Source organism: Ammodytes marinus (genome assembly GCF_949987685.1).
Source record: "Ammodytes marinus genome assembly, chromosome: 5".
NCBI classification, from domain to species: Eukaryota; Metazoa; Chordata; class Actinopteri; order Uranoscopiformes; family Ammodytidae; genus Ammodytes; species Ammodytes marinus.
This window is the reverse complement of record NC_137234.1, coordinates 20209213-20231259: the sequence shown is the minus strand read 5'-3', so window position 1 is coordinate 20231259 and position 22047 is coordinate 20209213. Positions and strand designations below refer to the sequence as shown.

The 22047-nt window shown below is 42.5% G+C and overlaps 1 protein-coding gene across 2 annotated transcripts in view; it reads right to left on the bottom strand.

The window, feature by feature from the left end:
* Positions 1-21175, bottom strand: part of LOC307250663 (excitatory amino acid transporter 2-like) — a 32068-nt gene extending 10893 nt beyond the window's left edge. For both annotated transcript variants that reach the window (XM_080027799.1, XM_080027800.1), the window contains exons 1-2: positions 20993-21175; positions 1590-1729 (exon numbers count right to left, since the gene is read on the bottom strand). In XM_080027799.1, coding sequence (XP_079883925.1) covers positions 1590-1719 — 130 coding nt within the window. In that variant the 5' untranslated portion in view covers positions 1720-1729; positions 20993-21175. The remainder of the gene's footprint in view (positions 1-1589; positions 1730-20992) is intronic.
* Between the last annotated feature and the right edge of the window lie 872 nt (positions 21176-22047).

Here is a 22047-nt window from a genome sequence, read left to right as displayed (position 1 = left end):
ACCAACATTTACAAACATTTGACTGGCACTATATAATCTATATATATAAACAAATGTGCAACAATTTCCTTCTTAAAGACTAACTCACGCCTGCCTATCCAATTGTTTGGACTTGTACAACAGGCTTTCCATTACATGTTTAAAGAGGACAGTGGATGGAGAAGATAAATGGAAACCTCCTAAGAGAGGGTAAAGCTTATGCAGGATTAAGATCAGAGATCTCTTTGGGAAGAGGCAACATGTCAAATGTGAAGCATCTGTAATCTCTGCTCAACTAAAGTATTCTTTTCACTTTGTGGCAGGGAAAGTAAAATAAACTAACACTGCTGATTCAATACAGTGGTATAAAGAGGTAGTTGACCCTAATCGCAGCTTCACCCTTTTCGTCACTGGGATCATTCAGCTATTAACTCGAGTGCATTTGCTTACTCTGGAAGCCTTAAAAACAGTGACATTTGAAGCATCATCCCATCCCTAACAAAACCGCTGTTGACCCTTGACAAAAGTTTTTATCTCCCCCAAACAAACAGTTCATTTTCCTGCCTCAGTATTTCTGCCTGAAATTGAAGATGACCTCTGAGTGCTCCTACCCCCCTGTAGCCCTAACTACCAGGCCGAGCAGTTGGCCCCTGTGTCTGTCTGTCTCATGCCAGACAAAACTCCAGCTTCCCTCCCTGGGGCTGCACTTCCTCTGCTACCACCCCACCGCCAAAGATCACACAGCCCGAGACATTGTTGTTTAATAACACACACTGGATTCCAAAAGCCCCCCAGCGTTTCTATTTTTTTTATTCTTTTCTTTTTTAATAAGCTGTCCTCTGTGCTTCAATCTACCCTCCAGTCTAGCAGCATCCTGTGGATTTTGCACACCCAATGGTTTTTGGATGGCACTTGATTTCCTGAGCCTTCTCTCTGGCCTATTTGCAAGTTCCCATTCAGGCTCTTATCTGCCAAGTGACAGATGATCAATGATCATGCTGGCTATCTCGCATCACGGAGAGGCCTGCCAAGTAGGGGGTGAGATGTACACATTACAAATGCTCACACAAGCACATATCCACGCAAGCAGGCTACAGATACAGACAGGCACATACATGGCTCGATGAAATATATGCACATAAGTATGCATTTATACAGTTTTAACAGGTTCCCCTCTCATGCCCATGCATAGCTGTGTACAACGCAGTATAAATGATATGTGCTGCTTAAATGCATATCTGAATAAGGACATATAACCATGGATTGCATGACCATGTCTGTGCCCTATCCACTTTTCATTAAATTCTCCCCTTTGGCGCGATGAGCCACTGCTACAATCAAGATATTTTTCATGCACCACCACAGGCTGTTTGGATGTCCAGTGCTGCAGATAGCTTTTGATAGCAACAGGTGGCACATAGCTGGGGAAGGTCAGGACACCCGTCAGCTTACTGTCTGGTACACTGAGCAAGCACAGATGGCATCTTCTAGTCATATTATACGACAGTTAACAGAGCACTGAGCGCAGTGGTGGTCCGTGCCCATCTTTATCACAACCTGCTTTTTTTCATTAGGTCCTTAAGAAAGAAAGAAAACTAATGGAAACTTACCGAGAACGGTGAGTGTGAGCAGAAGGTTCTTGAACATAGCGGCGCAGATTTTGGCACATTTTGACTGAGGCCGGGCCTCAATGGGCTCCAGGTGACTCTCATGCATCCTCACCTCGACTTGTTTAGGCATACTGTTGGCACTGTGAAAGAGAGAAAGAAACATGAATATGCAACGCTCATTTACAAAATGTCGAACCCTTTCTCAAACACACACTTTGCCAAACAGCATTATTAGTCTATGTATATCTGATATCTGATATATGTGAACATGATATGTCAAAGAACAGGGCGTTATGTTGACTGAACAATACAACACAGCACTATCATTTATACATTGGATCATTTGGATGTGCATAATGTCTCTGAGAATCACGCTTTAGTTTAAAGAAAACAGCAAACGTGAAAATGTTAAGCATTCAAGTGTGCTGCCAAACTGTCACTCCAACACGTCATGGTTACTACAGCATCTGACAGATGGAAGCCGACTACAAGCTGCTGCTTGTAAGAATCCAGTCCTTTGAGGCGATGAGTTGATGAGTTGAATAAAAACTTAAAATCTGGTTTTGGAATTACATTTATTTTGTTAGAAATGTTTTGTAAATTGCTCTGTATTTTGACAAATAATAAATGCCTCTGTAATTTTATGAATTGAATAATACTGACAGATTAATTATATTTATATCTACAAACATTGAAGCAGACTGGATTTTGAAGAGATAGGTTTCAATCCCACTTAAATTACAGACACATTACTCTTCTAAATTACAGACACATTACTCTTCTAATTAGTGGAGCAGAATCAGAAATTTTCAGTTGATGATACAAGTGTGAAAATGTTCACGCTTGTATCACAAATTGAAAGATTGTAGCACTTAGGCGCTCCTCTTAATAGTATCATTGCACGTGTGATTTTTAAATAGTAACTGTATGAGGTGGTTCAGGGTGTAGATACGAAGATATAAACAAATATACAAAATCCTAGTGAGGGTGTAGATATATATTCATTTAGAAAAAAAGGCAAAAAGTTAAACAGAGGCTAACTTGACAGAAAAAGTTTGATGAGTTACGAGGAGGAGTTAATACTTGTACTGCCACGTCTATATTAGCTGTCTCAGTTATGACAGTCAATATAGAAACACACAAAACCCCCAAACGCAATTGTATCCAGAGCGGGCTCAGTCACGCAGCCTAATCAATTGAAAGAAAAGTGATTACCCATTACAGGCGGCACAAAGCAGCTTCCTGCCGTCCCGTCGAGGTATGAATGTGTTTGTTAGTGAGAAGAGAGCCAGCTGTGTCTGTCACGTGCCAGTCAGGCAGGTGTTCAATAGCTCTGTCGGTGTAAGTAGCTCGGAATGAGAATGAAAGAGAGAGGCACCGTCGCATTATATTCCTCGTCTCCTTGACAAGTTGCAGTAATAATCCATCAAATTGTTTTACACCGTTTGACTTTTGTCTGTGAGGAAGCAGAAATGTTTCTATGCTGCCATTCATCGCGGATAGGCCCACGGAAATGTCCGCTGTGCTGAACCACAAAGAAAAGCAAAGAAGGAATAATATGACTCTGACCTTTCACCTCACCCCTAGGGGTCATGGCCAGAAACTCACAAATAGAAGCCTCAATGGGGATGTTTCTTTCCCCCCCTCCCCCCCACACACATTTCTGTGCGATGAAGTCACAACACTTCATAGATATTAATCATATTGGCTGTCAAGTGTTTTTTCAAGTGGAAACTTTGGTCAAAGGAAAAGCGGGCACCTCAAATCAATAGGCCACATTTGGAAAACTTCCTTACAAGAAAATACTCTTCATGGTGTATTGTTGTCACTAATAATTCCACATGAACACACACACACACACACATGAAGACTCACACTTTTGCACACACCACCCCCCAGATCTGTGCACGTTGCATTGAAGCTTGGCTATAGGAGGACCACATGATCTGCTTCCAGGCATACAGATGGACCAGTCCTATTTCCTCTCACTTATTTCAAAGTGAAGTGTGAAATATAGCAAATACACGCAAGGCAACAGCAGGCAAACGGTAGCCACCATTACACTCTACCTATGGGTTATAATGTAGTTCATCCTTAAAATGAAAGTGCAATGAATTAGTAAAACCCCAGAAATAAACGTTGAAAAATGTGCATTGCCATGTAATCCCATTCCCTGTGAGTGATGAATGCTGTTAATTGAATTCTCACCCTTTTCTCTCTCTTTCATTATTTTTAGCACGAACAGAGAGAGAGAGAGAGAGAGAGAGAGAGAGAGAGAGAGAGAGAGAGAGGAAGCAGACGTTTGGAAGTCACTGAAGTCGGAAATTATTCTGTCCTCTCATTAGCGCCTCTCTCTCCAAGTAAGAGATAGAGGAGAGATTGGGCTTGTGCATTCAAATGTTAGCAACTGTAAAGTAGGGTTATATGACTAAAAACCTCATCAGAACCTAATAATTCAAAAGACCTGACATTGTCACACACACACACACACACACACGTGCGCACACATACACACTTTCTCCACTGCTGTCTCTAATGGGATCATTTTATGAACCGGTTAATCTTGGCCGAGGGGCTTAGTCAGATTAATTGCATGACAGGAACATAAAGCCATGAAGAATTAATGAAGGTCTTAATAGAACAACACCTGGCGTCCACCCATATGACATACAATCTAAACGGAAACACGGTCAACTATTCCCCTCCGGTGATTCCAGATTTACTGATGCACCAAAGCAGTTGGAGAAGTTCCCTCATATGTTTCTATTGCTATCTCACACATAATATATCAACTGCTACAGTGTTCCTAATCATGAAGTGACCAAAATAAAACTTAAAGGTTGATTATGCCCATAAATGTAAATGGTATCCCATAGTACTTACTTCATTTCTGGTGAAGTAGAGGTGAGTGCTACATACATTGACCAGGATCAAAATCTGCAGCCTTTGGTATTTGAGAGGGAATCAATCAGCACAAGATCAAGACTGCTCCATCCAGAAAAAAATGTTGCCAGTCAGATGTCAGCAGATAAAGTCCCAGGTACAAGATCTCTGCTGACAGCTAGCAGCTCTCAGCTGTCCACCAGCTCTGCCAAAGCATCCAGAGACAGAGCGAGTCAACACAGCCCAGACCACAGAAACACACAGTCACAGCAACCTGAATTGCTCCATCTTCATGTCTGCAAACCACCCCCCCACCCTCCCCCCCACAAACACTCGCCCCCCCCCCAACCCATACCCCACTCACCCCCTGACTTCCCCATCACCACCACCACGCACAACCAACTACACACCAAGGCAAACACACACACACACACACACACACACACACACACACACACACACAGAGACACATGGTACACGAACATCCAACAAATCTGGAAAAAAATAACAAAAAATAAGAAATGGAGGGAGGAGTTAATATCTGCGCTTAACAGTCAAATCCCTCATGTAGGGACCCTCCATTCCCTGGACAGGGTAATCCCCCCCAGAGATCAGGCTCCCACACTCATCCAGCTACATGGGATAGCAAAGGCCAGGCGGCTGGAGATGAGTATGATGATGCCTGCTAATGGCCCAATGCGGACAGTAGTGCTTTGTAAGTAGACCTTTTTGCTGAGAGGACAACAAAGGAATGGACCAATGGATGATTTAATGTCCATAATGTTGCCGTTTTCGGGCTTTGAGGTCATCCTGTAGTAGTCACGCTACAATATATTATGTCATTCTTGAGCCACAGTGGTCTAGAGCATGAATTCTGAGGTATAATCTATATTATATTATGTAAATCTCATACAAAGCTATTATCCAAATCATTGCAGTCATACTGTATATATGGATATATGTGTATATACAGTATACATATATATATGTATATACAGTATATATATGTGGACAAAAAAGGGTCCACCAACGAAGCAACACACACTCAAGCATATAGTTTTACGTATTGCCGCCATTCAATGACACTCCAAAGCACCAAACTCCAAAGCCCAAATGTCCAATGTGATTCATGCAAGGACGGTGTCATGCTGGTTTCACTCTAGTCTCCCAGCAGCATGGGACTTTACATCGTATTGAGCGCTATCGCATTATTCTAATTAGGCAAATGTGTTGGAAAGCTATTTCCTCTTCAAACAAATGACCAAATGCACAACAAAAGCCAGAGGAATCCCATCTCTGTCGGTCATGAGAAATAACTCATCCTAAATCCCTTGACACGTCATACCCATTCAACAGGGTCCTCTACGGGAAGACGGATCATTTTCGGGAATGGAGAGAGCAAGGGAGTATAGGACAGAGAAGAAGGGGTTACAAGGGGGGAGTAAGAGGGACACTAGGGGAGAAAGGGGTACTGGGGTCGCACCAGCACCTCTTAGCCAAAAGAGGGGCATGTGAGGGGAAGGCTAAGGCAGCCATCCCTGCTCTTGGCTGGTACCATGTGAAGCTCTCTACTTCCTCTCTCTTCCTTCTGAGAGGCTTTGTTCCACACGCAAACAGTGGCAGTGGCCCCAACTTGCCCGGCCAAGCGCTGCATCCAAACTGGCAGGGGCGAGAAAAAGAAGGGAGGGGGTTCGAATGGGAGGGGGTGTAAGGGTAAAGCGAGGGAGGGAGGGAAGGAGGGCAGTGGGCATGGCCAGAATACCAGTTCTTTCAGGCCACTGATGTCATGCCTGTGCCCACCGTGGGAGAGCAGCGGACGGACCAAGGCGCCCCTTTCTCTTGCCCCCCATCCACAGTCTCTTTTCCAGGATGAATGAATCTTTCACAAGCGGCGGCCCATTGTGTCTCATAATCGACAGCGATTATCCCGATTTTATGCTGCCTTCCCAGTGCGAGGAGGTTCCCTGAGTGCTGGCATTGAGGACCACTGCGATGCAGCAAGGACCACGAGGGGTTGTCCTAGCAACACTCTTCAGCTTAGAGAGAAGGGGATGAAGGGTGAAAGAGGAAGCTCATAGCCACACACACACTCACACACACATACCCAAATACACACACACAAACACACATCCTGCACACACCAAATAAAGATGGAGTACTGCTTGAAATATTCCCAAATGGATCATTATATCTGTACCTCAAGGAATAGAGGAATAGACAAATAATTGATGAAGCATTTGAACATTTTTAAAAACCTCACAAAACTCTTTTAAATGTAGCTTCTTTGCATCCGTGCTGCCTAATTAATGAGCTAATATACTGTCACACGTTTCACATTACAATGCCACTCTACCATCCACAACATGTTCCTACATAATGATTACCAAGTTTGCATTAGTGAATGGTTGTTTGTCTAATTCATGTTGTTGGGATCCATGCGATAGCACAGAGGAAGATGTAAATGAGGATGAAAGTTTCCCACTGGTCTCTGAAGGGGCCCGATGCCCGTTCTCATGACTGGAGCATCACAATGTACTGTGAGGTAAAGACAACTGGAGCTGGGCCAGGCTCCGGATATATCTGGCCCCTTTGGGCCTCTTAGCCACTTACCATGCAGTGGGAAGAAATGGGCTCACACATACTGACTGCCTGGGAGCTGTGAACCCCCAGCTCTCAAATGAAGCTCTCTGCAAACACTTCAGGTTGTGCTGTGCATAGGAAGCGGGAGATAAATTCAGCATCTGAAGAAAGGGAAGCTTTGTCACTCTATGCCTCTCAATTATGTATCCCTGGATGGCTGTTGGGATGAATGCATTCACTGATAGGCAGTGATAGAGAGATGTGTGGAATGTCGTGCAAATCTTGATAATTCCATTGACAGTGTAACCTACTCCTGCTTGGTAGGAAACAATATCTACGATGAGCAGAGGGGGCATTGCAACAACAAAAAAACACATTCCCATCAGATGTAAGTTGCCCCAAGAATTTTCATATTTTCAGCCCCAAATACCAAACTTCTTTCAACGGGCCTTCTTGGTATTCCCAGTATACCTTTCTGAAACAACTGCCCAAATTGCATTTTCTGTGTCAGATATTGCTCAGAAAGTAAATCTTATATTATGTGTTTCATTTTGTATTTATATATATATCTCTGATCTGCAAATTCATCCTTTAAGTGTGTATGTGTCTGTGTCCAATCTAATCATCAAAAGCATAATACTCATTGGTCGTATATAAACCATAACAGGCAATAGTGTTAGATGAGTAGATGAACAGAACCCCTTATCCTCTTGATTTGGCTAAACGTAGAGAGTTAACCCAATAAACTGTAAAGAGTGTGTAAAGTCACTCGGTGCGGTGGTCGACTTGAAATCCATCTTGCGGTTTCCAACTGGACGATAGAGTGAGAATAAAGTCTGATCAAAGTCAGGCACAAAGTGCATTGAACAAAGCTGGTCTTTGCTGGTACTCACTCAATCCTTCTCAGGCTGTCACTCACTATGTTTGGACTGAATACAACAATGTGCCCATTCACCTTCCAGTTATATGTTTCACACACTAGGTTTTTTTGCTTTCATTCTTATAAATTACACAACAAAATGTCTACAGATAACATTTTGAACTGATGGGTAAAATGTTAATATGGGTGAAGATGGATAAAGAGTGTGTAACTTAATTTCATTGCACATAGTGCCATTAGATTCTATGTACCATATTTGCATTTTGGTTGAAGTTGTACATTATGCTGATTATATCTTGTCTATTGACTTTAATATCGCATTCTGTGGGTGATCACTCCTGACTGTGTTCAGTCATTCTGGTCTCAAAGGGTAGACACTTTCCAACAGATATGTGGTAGCAGGGCAGCCATTCAGTACCACGGTCAGTGACACAGCCTCAGGCCTCAGCTCACGTTGACCTGCGAATCAGTGCAAAATGAGCTGAGAGAATGAGATGATCCTACAGTAGGTGATGCACCATTCCAGCACAGAAGCTACCAGGAGCCCTCAAGCGTGTCACAATATTCTGCAAACCGTTTTCACATGAGTTCACATGCAAACATTAACCTCTGGGAGCAAGATAACAAATCTACTTTTTTAGTTGCGGTCCATGAGTAGCATTTTGCAAAATGCTGTATATATTCTATGTAAAAGCTGTTACACTAACACTTTTTTTCCTTTTCTTTTTGCTTCAGTCACATTTGTTTTCCATTTTTACCACTCACACAAATTTTACAATCAGGGTGCATCAGCATTCTGGCAACGCATGATTGAACCATACTGTACGTGCCTGCCCCTCAGCATCCTCTTAGGTTTCCCTTTGTTTGGAAGAACTCTTTGTGTCCATAATGAGGCGGTCATTAGAGAGAGCCACTGGGAATCCTGAGGCTAGTGTTGTAGTCTGCATAGGTCTCTCAGATGTGACCAATCCCAGTGTAATTATGTGCTAACAGCCTATTATGCTGGGGAGTGGTTGTTATAGGACTGAATCTGGTGATCCCCATTCATCTGGATAATATCCACAGAGAGTTAGTTCGGTGGCATCTAAACCAACCTCGGGCCTGTTTTGTTTTGCATTCTTCGTGAGAAACTCCTTAACTGTGTGGCATTCATATAGGATTTTTCAGCATGTGATAATCTCACTCTTTCCCCCCATAGTGTTCTCAAAGTCTTAACTGTGATGCTATATGTTTTAGATAGTGTCTGTCAAAGCTGCACACCCAAAGGAATACTTCACTGCCCATCCCGTAGCCCTCATCTTTTGCCAAAAGCTTCACAGATGAAAGGTCAGTGGAGAAAAGAAGATCCATCCATTGTCATGTGAGATTTTCCCAGTGTACCTCCTCTTTCAGATGAACGGTCACACAACTATTGCAGGCACCACCATCTCTCATCCCTTTCCTCCCTGTAGCTGTTCCTGTGTTCGTTCTGGCTGCATATGAAGAGATGCTACTATCATTAACAAAGGCGCATCTGTTTAACAGAGCTGGCTATATAGCAGCTAGAATGCAGCTTTTGATGGCATCGGTCCGATCCCCACAGGAGCTCATTAAATCTGCCAGTAAGGCAAGACCACACCACCCCCACCCCCCCTCCTACAACCACCACTATGGTACACCCGCTATATTGCCGAGAGGGAGACGACAGAGGCAGAGAGAGAAGCATAGAGTAGACAGAGGGAGTAAGGGATGGGAGGGGTGAAACGGCAATAATGCCATATAAAGATAGATGTGTAACACTGTATGGGGGAAGGGTGGAGAAAATAATGGGGGGAGGGTGGAAAAGGGAAGGTGTGGCTGATGGAGGTAAGGATTCAGACAAAGGAACTGAATGGCAAACAGATGAGAAAATAAGTGGACATAGCGGAGAGAAAGGGTTGGACGAAGGTCAGATTGAAGCAATCAATTGAAGTGGAGAATGAGCCGGGGATTGCGGCGCGCTATACGTACACAGTATATGAAGGGCTTTCGTATTATCAGGTTATGTGGATACATGAAGAGCTGACATCTGTGTTGGGAAGCTAGCCCCATGAAATGGGATTACTGAACAAATCACGTTTCATACATCACTAGACTCACCTGCCACATTCTCACATTTAACTATACGCAGACGATACATTCACTTACATGTCCAAACCCCCATACCGCTGACATTTTGTGTAAACGCACGTATGAACACACACAAAATATTGCACCACTGGCTGTGGTCATGAATCCCAGTTGGTCCAGTGCGATAGAGGCGGGGCCAGGGGGTTACAGTCTCACTCAGGATTTGCCAATAAGAGGACTAAGGAGGATGGATGTTCTCTCACTAATTAAACACTGGACTCTGTAGGGACTAAGCACAGCCTGCAGCCATAGCCATGCCCCCGGTCTACTCACACCACCCCGCTGTGTTGACAGAAAGGGCATTCCTGCACACACACACACACACACACACACACACACACAGTACATCTTATTACATCAGCCAGCTAGGCCGGACGACAATACACACACACACACACACACACACACACACACACACAATATCTCGCACATGACACGCCAAAATGTAGGCTAATATTCAATCCAAAATGTCCAGTGGCTAAAGGTCATGTTAAGTCATTTAGAACGGTACAAGGAAAGCTCATATGGTAAACATTTTTAAATTATAAAATATCTTTTGTTAGCCAAATTACTTTATTGAAAATACATATTTTAAAGTGTTCAGATCATACTGTTTAAGTGTGTGTTAATACATTACAGTTCACCTTAAACAAAAGTCGTAAATCTATAGTGATTATTTTCTATAGATCTTGCTTATCTGCCTGCACTATTAACACACAGTGCTTGGTTGACAGTACTCCTGTGCTTTTGGGATATGTGCCATACTGGCTGGATGTCATGCTACGCTTGGTACTGTTGATAGAAGTTAAAACGATGTAGGCATGTCCTATGGCGATGTTATCTTACACACATCTATAAGATGTGTGTTTGTTATCTCAACTAGTTAACGAACATACAGTACATACATACATATGCATTGTGTTTAGTTTCTAACTGCAAAACTCATTGTGTGTGCATCCGCACTGAGGAAAATGCACCACATCAACGGTGACCAGAATACAATGGGGATATCAGGAAAGCAGGGGACTGTGACAGAGCTGTCAGCCCCTCTTTCTCTCTCTCTCTCTCTCTCTCTCTCTCTCTCTCTCATTGCGTATGTTTCTGTATGCATCCGTCTTCCTCATTATCCTCTCTCTTCCACTGTCTTTCCCTTCTTTTCCCTCCAACTTAGCATTGATATCACACTATACTGTATCAAGTAAAACACTGCCTTCATTGGCTATGCATGTCTGACAGGTAACATATGTTCAGCAGAACCAAATATATGGAACCGTGGTCATGTTTCTAGGCACTGAAGTGCACAGGATAGTGGCAACACGCTGGGTATAAAAAGCCTGGTGTGAACCTGAGTGTTGGCAAACTGTTCGAGTGTAGCAAACAGAATTTTAATCAACAAAGTAAATGATGTATGAAGTGAAAATATCAACATCGAAAACAAATCCTTCTTTTTATCCTTTTAGAATAGCAAAACTAATCTTGAAGCATGACTTGAGGTCTCACACACGGCCAGTCTGCTTTCCATTCAGGACCACTTCACTGACACTGTCCTTTCAGAAACACACCCATACATAAGAACCAGGTCTCAGTGATTTGTCATATCCCTTTAATGCTGTGAAAGTAAGACCTAACCATTGCCTATTACAGTTTTTCTCAGTTGTTTTGGTGCTTTTCTCAGATCAGAATGAAAATTCTCATAACTATTAGTTCAACCTCCGCAACATTTAGTCATTTGAACACATCATAGTAGCAATTTCTCCTTCCTCTGAACAAAATGCAAATGCGTTTTGACATGTATCAGTTGCTTTCATACAATTCTCTGCTGTTTTATAACATTGTCATTTGCTTATGTCATGTCAGTCAAAATGAACTATACTTATGGATGCTGAATAGTCGTTCCCAATAAAACTAATAGTCTTCATTTCATTGCTTGAGTCATTACATACAAAATTGTTGAACAAGTTATCAAATTCTGTCAAGCAAATTTGATACTTTTTCTTTATCATAGATACTTTCCTCGCTGCATTGCAAGGGATAATATCCGTTGTGATGTAGATGAAAATATGTGGCCAGACAGACAGGAACGTCTGGATGTGCCAGAATGATTTACCTATATATGTTCAGTTACAATATGTGCTGTAATAGTGTTCACATTTATGCACAGCTCTACCAAAAGGGTGTTTTTTATGTTTGTTCTAAATAAGACTGAAGTGTATTTTTCTTTTGCACAATGCTGTAGAATTGCAAAGAGCATATACAGTAAAAATGTGAAACATACGTATTCAGTGTCTTGTTCTCACTTACTCCCCTAACTACAGCAATGTGTAACTTTACTGTAGTTTTCAAATAGCTGTACAAGTAGTGCATAGTGCTGTCTTGAGCATTTTCAGGTAGTGTCACCGAGTTCTGACCTTTTTTTTGCATTGGAAAACACTGAGAGAATAAACTGTCAAAATGAAAACATGACAAAGCCATTTGACTATCTTGTTCATAAACGATGGTGTCAAGACTTCTCATTTTGATGACACTGGCAGTTTCACTGACATGAATACTTGCTTTTGAGGAATAGACTATCCATTTTGAGCAAGTGACGTACTCTTGCAGGTTATCCACTAGGTTTTGCAGTTTGCACTAATTGTTTTGAGAAATGCACTAACTGCTGTGCAAATGTTAATAGTGATGTGAGAAAAGCACCAAAGCGACTGAGAAAAACTGTAATGGCTGTTGTTGAATGTGAATAGCCACAGAGGGACTCCTGCTGCTCATCACTTCGTTGTTTCTCCTTCCACATTGTTATTTGACACACACTTTGTCAAACTATGTAAATATCTGTTTCACTCGCACACAGCACTGGAATGCCACTGACAGTAAAGACGCTTACATTTGTTCTATTGCCTAATTATGACAGCCTGTCTGTAGTCACAGTCAATCATTATCAGAACCTCCAAGCAAAAGCGTGTTCCACACATTTCCAGTGTTTGATCGTAGTCACAGCCAAATCCCCAGAGCACACTCACTTTTTCCTGCTCAGAGGACGGTAAACCCCCTTCAGTCGGGATTTAAGGCGTACAACACAAATTCCCCGAAATCCTGGTTCACTGTAATCCGCCTACAATGGGAGGAACCAGGATTCCCAGTTATTTCAGGATCAATGTGGATACAAGGGGATTGTGTGCGGTGTGCAGCATGTTATACTGATTGGGCTTCACATGTTAAATCAAAATTAATTAAACTTGACAGTACACTTTATCAGGTGAAATGTCAGTTTTAGATAGATAGATAAATGGATGGATAGATATATAGATAAATGGATGGATAGATAGATAGATAGAGAGAGAGAGAGATAGATAGATAGATAGATAGATAGATAGATAGATAGATAGATAGATAGATAGATAGATAGATAGATAGATAGATAGATAGATAGATAGATAGATAGATAGATAGATAGATAGATAGATAGATAGATAGATAGATAGATAGATAGATAGATAGATAGATAGATAGATAGATAGATAGATAGATAGATAGATAGATAGATAGATAGATAGATAGATAGATAGATAGATAGATAGATAGATAGATAGATAGATAGATAGATAGATAGATAGATAGATAGATAGATAGATAGATAGATAGATAGTCGGATGCAGCTCCTAATTATCCAGTTCTTATTTTTGTGAGCCAAAACCCTCTAACAAAACCCTCACTGTGTTCATCGGCCATTGAGGCAAGCCGCTCTTGGAACACGCCACCCCTACTAGAATAATGGGCCACTTTACAGGCCTCCAAGTTAGTTCACAGAATCTAGAGCTGGGAAACCGCTAGCACAGGGTTCATGAGAAGGAGGGGCAATTTAATTGTTTCCTTCTGTCTTGTTTTTGTAACCCCCCCTCCCCTTTTTCTCTCTCCTCTTTTAGTTCTGAAAAGGGGGCTGACAAACATGCAATGAAGGGGTTTGTTGTGTGTTCAGCTGGACAAGTGGGTGAGGTAAACAAAAAATGGACCGTAAAGTCTATCATCCGGGCTCGTTGGGATACGATAGGCTGAGCCTTGGGGAGCAGCACACATACAGAGAGAGGATTGGTCCGGGAGCTGTGGAGTAGGCGGGGCATATGGATATTTTGGGGGGGAGAGGAGGGTAAAGGGGTAAAAGGATCTCTTGGGTGAGAGAGCAAAAAGGGGGGTTTGTTCCGGAAGAAGTGGGAAGTGGGGATGGGTGCTGAGGTGACTCCTACCGAGCATGGGCATTTAATACGGTGCTGAGGGTCTGATGCACGGCCCGTTTTGGCTGCCTCAAATGTCCGAAAGTGATGGAGCTCTCTGTGATTAAGCGGACAAGTGGCAGCTCTGCCCCGAGCTCCCACAGCCCGGGCTATTAACATACTCAAGAGGAACATTAATGCCGGCCGATCCCCCAGTGCTGAACAAAGGCAGCACACAAACCTGCCAAAGAGGCCCACTACGCACGTAATTGAGGATTTGTGGAATAGTGAAAAAGGGGAAAAGGAAGAGGAAGGTGGGTGAGAGACGGGGAGGGGTAGCGGGTGAAGTGGGCAATGGCGCTAGTTTTACTCAAGTGAAAACTTTTTTACATTCACTCTAACTTTACTTTGATCTTCTTGGTCAGGTCAAACCCTCAGCCGATGTGAAAATGATATCTAGCTACATATTTCACCAGCTCTAGGCCTCATCAAATCCTTTTTTTCTATTCATCCTTTTCCTCTTTATTCCCCATTCTCTGATCCTCTTATCCTCACTATGAAAGTGTCTTGAAAGCTTTCCCCTAGAGGAGCTACAGCAACTTCTAACAGATGGTCAGATGGTCCAGTATTTGAAACTTTCAGACAATTACAATGTATAATGTTTCATTGTCAAGTGAAAGTAAGCTATCTCACTGCTGTATACTGTCGGTGAGCTGAAGCATAAGGTTCACGGGGCGATGGCATAAACAAAAGGTGCCTCCATCTGACAATCAGTGTGAATCTGTCAGGCTGCATCTTGTGACGATTGTTCTGATGAAGTCTTCTATTTGTTTTGAACAAATCACTTGATGTGCTTTAATTATGGATCTTTTGTTGCAGCATAATGGGATGATTGTTCTCAGTGGCATGGTATTTGGTGCCAAGCGAGAGAGAGAGAGAGAGAGAGAGAGAGAGAGAGAGAGAGAGAGAGAGAGAGAACAAAACGAGACCCCCTCTGTGCAACCCCTCTTCCCTTTACCAATTGCTCTCAGAGCGATTCCGTGACTCTCCCCCAGCTGACCTGAATTCCAATGTAGCAGGTGCCAATGGGATGTGGGTGGTTTGGGGTTCTCAGTGAGGAGGACAGTGGCAGTGGAGAAGGGGATGGTGAGATGAGGCCTTCTCTGCCCCCACAATAAACACTGGCTCAATCCCCTCTGCCCCCACCAACGCCACTATACCACCCAGCACGAAAAATGCTTGCGTGTGATATTAATTCTTCTTTCAAAAAAGAAAGTTACATGAAAATGACACATTAAGGGGGGCGCTCGTGGCACAGTGGTCAGAGCATCCCCCTAGAAGCTATGGCCTCACAGCAGACCCGGGTTCCAATCCGGGTTCCAATCCGAAACAGTGGAAGCCACTACTGACCAGTTCAGTGTATAGACTGTGTATGTCAGTATGTGTTAACCCTAACCCTCTGATCTCAGCATAAACTCAGATAGAAATTAATTCAACGTAACCAGGCAGCCCATTGACACACATGTGGGCTACTCTGACCATGACCTTTAACCTGTGTCCACCAGATGGAACCAAACTAAATAATTCCCACATGGTTTTTGCATTAGCTGCATGATTTTTTTCCCTTCCACCATTGCACTTTTATATACGATCTATGTATTACAACCAATACACTAAACACTCTGAATCCTTGTAAAGCACAAATGTGATAAATCACAATAGAAAACTATGTAGATTTGGTTTTGAGATCATTGTTTTCTTTGTAATAGCTTACGTATTTTGCATACTTTAATATAGGTTATTTGGCTCTTGAATTGCAAACCTTTGGTACTGTTAGCACTTTAAGATGTATTTAGTTTGAATCCATTAGTATATGTTAATGCTATCAATTTGAGTATGGTTGATATGGTATATCTATATTCATTGTATCGCTGCAGAACTTGTATGTTCATGTAAACAGACTAGTTCATTTGTTTGTACCTTGACATGTTTCGACTACTTCCTGCAGTCTTCTTCAGAAGCGTCAGCTGTTGCTGACGCTTCTGAAGAAGACTGGCGGGACGGCTGGTTGTCTATAACATCAGCTGACACAACACGCGTCACAGCATGGCTGAGACATAATTAGACTTCTCTTAGTGGTGGTCATTGTTGTGTGTGTGTTTTGTATGTATGTGTACTTTTTGTGTATGTTTTTGTGTATAGGGACCACAATGGAAATAAGCCTTCGGGCTTTTTTGTGTTTTTATCCCTGGCTTTTTATGTATTTTAATGTAACAGAGTGCTGTTCTTGTTTTTATATATGAAATGGTCGAATAAAATCAATCAATCAATCAATCAAGCAACAGCTGACGCTTCTGAAGAAGACTGCAGGAAGTAGTCGAAACATGTCAAGGTACAAACAAATGAATACTAGTCTGTTTACATGAACATACAAGTTAACTTACCAAGTTAGACTAAATGAACCTTTTTGAGTGACAACTGTCAGGTTTTCCCTACCTGTGTTGTGTTAACATGTGAGGACATTTTCACAGCATATTTGTACATAATCCTTCTCAGACCAAATACAACTTGTATGGAACAGCAAATGGAATTAATCTTTTCCACGTACAAGAGTATACAAATGAGCATCTACTAAAAGGCAACTCCCACAAAACATTGTTTGAAGTTTTGATTTAATGATGAACACACATTAGATGGGTTATGTTCTCATAGGTTAAATGAAGAAATGCCTTGACCGCAGAGATCTGTCGTTTTTGCCGCCCTGCAGCACACTCGCTATTGAATGCCTCAGTTTCTGTTCCTGTGCAGTCATACAGAAGTGAAGGGAGCCATGGCTCTTTGTTTGGTCAACCCATGGGAAAGGCCTCACTCTGTTATGCTCTCTGAGAACCAAAACACTGACTTTATAGGCAAGACTACAAGAGCACGCAAAAAAAGAGAATGCAAAGAGAAAAAGAGCATCAATCCCACATGAGGAAGATTCACATCAGGAACAGTGTGGGCCAAACAGGTGAAACATCAAGTGCAGAAACAAACACAATTGTCTGTTGGGAAAGTAATTGGGGAAGGACTGAACTGAAAGGGAAAGCAAAGTGAGGAGAAAGAGGGGTTTTGAGCGAGGGAGAAAAAAGAGAGACGGAGAAAGACAGGCGTGAGGGTGGTAGAGAGTGAAAAGAGGAGCTGGATGGCACTTTGGCAGCTTCAGCGTGTTCCCAGGAGGATTACTCAGGCACTAGATGCCACCGACTGCCAGCAAGACCACAGAGAAGCTCCATGAATGGAGACATACAAGCGCACACACGAGCAAGAATCCACGCCTCTGTGGATGTCTCTTTATACGCATGTTTCCTCTCCTACACTTTCTTTTACATTTCTACTGTCATTTTCTCTCACTTTTCCTTTCATTCCTCCGTTTTTCCCAGCTTGTTCTCCGCCTACCATTTCACACTCTCTATTTATATCACTCTTCCTCTCTCACACTCTGCGCAGGCTTTTACAAGCAGCAGTGCATTGAGAGGTTTGACTTGGCCCCGTCAGAGACAGGTGACATATGCTCCGCTCGGGCAAACCCTCTGCTGCTCTCGGCTCACAATAGAAAATGTCTAGGATGAGAAACAACCCCATGGCCTGCCCTGCTCACTCAACCTATCCTTTGGCCATTCATCTCTGTGTCCTACGGTTTACTGTCTGTCCTCCCCATCTTTTTCCCTTTTCCGTCACTCCCACATATGAAAGCTACTCGCCCACTACATCTAACACTTCTGGCGGTGTACAATCTCAGTTTGTCTGGCAGAAACTGAAGTGTTTCCACATTGTTTCTTGGTGTTTTGTTGTTTTTCTCAGGTGCATAGCAGTACGGAAGTTCATCATGGAGCGGAATAATTGAAATAGGCCTGCTGCCTTGCTTACAAAGGTGTTGGGCGTTATAGGAACATAATAAACTAATTCTGGCAATGGAAAAAAAAACATATTATCACTTTCTGACCACTGTATGTGAACATTCTATAGGATTCAATTAACCGCTTACACTGCCAGTGTAAATACAATTTTATTTTTATCAGTCCATGCCTGCTTACTGGTGATGGCTCATTTGCCATCTGTTGTACCATTCCCAGTCATCAGTGAGTGCTCCAGACAAATCCATACAGTCGATTATTCTATTAATAATGCTCAAGCACGGCTGACTACTTTAATCAATCCATAAACCTGTTGGGATTGATTGCTAAATTGCAATAAGAGCACCGCCGAACCGTCATTCAAGAAGCTATCGGTTAGTCAACATATTGATTTCTTAGACCAGTGTGTTAGTCTTTTACTTCCTTTTCCTTTCCATATTATTTAACCCAGGCTTGCATATCTCCAAAACTACCCCTCCCCCTATGTATGTGTGTGTGTGTGTGTGTGTGTGTGTGTGTGTGTGTGTGTGTGTGTGTGTCTCACAGTAGAACAGCCTATATTAAACACAAAGGCACACTCACAAACACACATGCTCATGTAAACATATATGCTGTACCCTGATTGATGTCTACCCTAATTAGAGAAACATATTTGCAGATGGTTAACACAACAGATTCTGAAAAATTTGTTTTTGACTCATTTCACTTCCAGTGGCAGATCAGCAACGCTGCAGGGTTTCTGTATGTTGTCTGTGTGCATGGATGCGTGCATGATTTTCTCAGATGCAGAGATGCTCAGAAAGGTTTGCATTAATTGTTGTTGCAAAAAAACGTTGAAATCACACAATTCTTAAAGGTTTGATTGTGGTTCACCAGTGGCCAAACAAGAAGTTTCCTTAGTGAGAGACTAAGATGTTAAAACATATTTTACCCAATAAGGAGGTTCAAGTCATCCAGACAGAATGCAATACAAGTCCGCATTTACTTTAATTAATCGAATCTAGTTAATTCACTCATTTTAGATAGAGAAAAAAACACCCCCACATACACAGAAAATGCATGCTTAATGACTCATGCTGCCTTTCAGCATGTATTCATTTGCTTCAAATGTCTGTTGTGCTCATTCATGTAAGGCGGAAAATGCCACAGTACAGTAGTTTAAAGAGCCGCCTCTAGGAAAAGGACAAAACGCATTAGCTGCATGGACACTTCTCTTGACGGATTCTCCCCGCAATTACACTGAAGACTTGTTCACCTCCCAGCCCTGTGCACGTTCAGCCACTTCTTCTCAACAGGGCCACCAGTAGGCTAGGAAACCACATGCTCATCAATAGTCCAGCATCCACATCCCTAATAAAGGGAAGCCAACCCTTATCTCTGAGTTGCATGCATCACCTTGCAGCTGACAGAGCGATCCACAAACAGGCCTTGTACCCGTTATCAAGTGACAAGCCTAGAGTAATGCTGAAGACGATCATCTGAGGGGGCCAAGGGAGTTGGTTTCCATGGTGACATAGATGGTGCCATTGGAAAACTGTGTGACCGTAGGTGCGTGTGAGTGTGCGCGAACGAGTGCATGCGTTTTAATATGAAAAGGGAATGGGCTTCAACGATTGGCTCAAGAGGTGGGTGGCGATGGTAAGGTAATAAGCATTCCGGTTTTTTCCATCCAGAGGCATTTTTCTACTTCTGGAATGCTTCCCTGATATGAGGCTGTTATTGGGTGGGGGTCGTGCGCACTGGGAATGCTCCGCTGCACTGTCCCACTGCACATTTCAATAAGGATTAACTTGCATGCGTGTTTCCTTTTTCAAACAAGAAAGTTTAAATCGTCATGCAGGCAGGATCTACATTATTTATTCAAACTCAAACTACTTTTTCATCAAATGCAGATAACGTTTTTTGTATCTAACACACAGTGCATTCGCACCTACAGTGTCAAAACGACATGCATTGCACTCATCAAGTTGCCAAGAAATGTCACAGGGTCATTATAAAATGTACGCATTAGTGAACTCACGGTAAATGCTTTTAGCGAGTTATGGTTGTAGAATATTTTTGTTCAGAGCAACTTAGTTTTTTTTACGCACCCAACACCTTGGCTGTGGCGCGTTTGGCCAAAGCAACGCAACGTGTGTCCTCCGGTTTAATTTAGAGAAGGATACTTGAGACACATTTGAAGAACCTGCATTACAGCTTAAGATTTACGACATGAGCCTTCTGCCGCCAACGTGTTGATTCCGACTCGTATCTCCACAAACGTGCAGAGACGCATTCAAAAATGTGTTTTCTCTGCGATGTTAATGTTACTGACAGAGTTTTGAAAAACGTTACTTTAGATCATATATCAACAGAAAATAACCGAATTACACTCGATGCATGCACGCCCGATGCGTTAATGTGTGGACCCGAAGAAAGATGCGCGTATGCAGCTCTTTTGTTCACCTGCTAAATGTAATGTTGCAGCGCGAGGTTGTATTGTGGACTGTCGGCGCCCCGGGACTTCTCACTGCAGGCTGCCACTTCTTATTCTTAATCTATGAGAATGAATGGCATATTGCTCAAAGAAAATATCTCAACGGTTCAGGGATACATCCAAAGTGGTCCTTCTTGCCATTTCAATTGGTTTACCAAACATGCGCCCCGATGCACCTGTAGTAATTGTATTCGATTAAAGCAATTATTTACCTGACAGGTTGGAATGATAAACGACACATTCAGATGAAAATCATGATCACCACCACCCTCTCCACTGTTGCGCGCATTGATCATGTTTGCAAGCTAAAATAAAATGAAAACTTAACAGCACCTTACCTTTGTTAGAAACCACAATGGAAAAAAGTTTTTGGTCTTGTCCCCTTGCAGGGTCTTGTCGCATCCGCTTCAGAGAGGGTCAGCCACAGCGCACGGCAGGTCCAGGACACAGGGGCGATTCACAGACCAAACGCGAGGGATTATATCTGTCAGTAAAATCCTAGGAGCTCCGCAGCTCAACGATCCCACTGAATGAGCTCTGCCTCACCTCACACTCCGGCACTTTACTCCCCCAAGCGTCTCCGCCCGTTTTCCCCCTCTTTGTCTCTTCTAGTGGGCCTGCCAACTCCCGTTGGTTGAAGATGCAGCCTATACCGTATCACCTAATCTCTCTTTATCTCCGTTTCACCAACACACTCATTTGCACAACATTGTCAAAGTACTATGCAAAAAAACCTGTTCATTATTAAGTGTGGTGCAGACAACTGGAATTCTCTTATTTTATGAAGAAAACAAGAAAAGAAGATTAAAGAAATTCAGCCTAACCAACTGAGAGTCTCCTAATGAAATCATACATTAACATGCAGAGGGTGTCCTGCAGATTCTTCTGAGCTGCTGTGCCCAGCTGCCCTTATCGGCCAGTCTTTGATGTTTCTATGACCTTTATTTTGTTGCATTGGCTAGAGACTCATTAAAGCCATTGCTTGATTTCCATGGCATGAATGGCATCATTATAGTGCGTCTCTGGTCTTCTACAGTTTATTAAGAACTTCATATACTGTAACTAACTCTAAAACCATGTAAGGTTGTAGCAGCTGATGTGAACACAAAGCCAGACACAGAGAAAAGGGCAAAGTAAAATGTCTTGATTCAGGGGAAAGGTGAATTGGTGAGCACCGAAGCTCAGGTGGAAAGTGCAGGAAAGGAGGTAGTTGCTGGTTTGAAATGACATGACTTTCCAATATCAATCAATCAATATCCTTTATTTAACCAGGTAAAATTCATTGAGATTCAAATCTCTTTTTCAAGAATGACCTGGCCAAGAAGGCAGCACCATGATACAATAAGAACAATCAACCACAATTCTCATACACCACATTCAACATCAGGTAAAG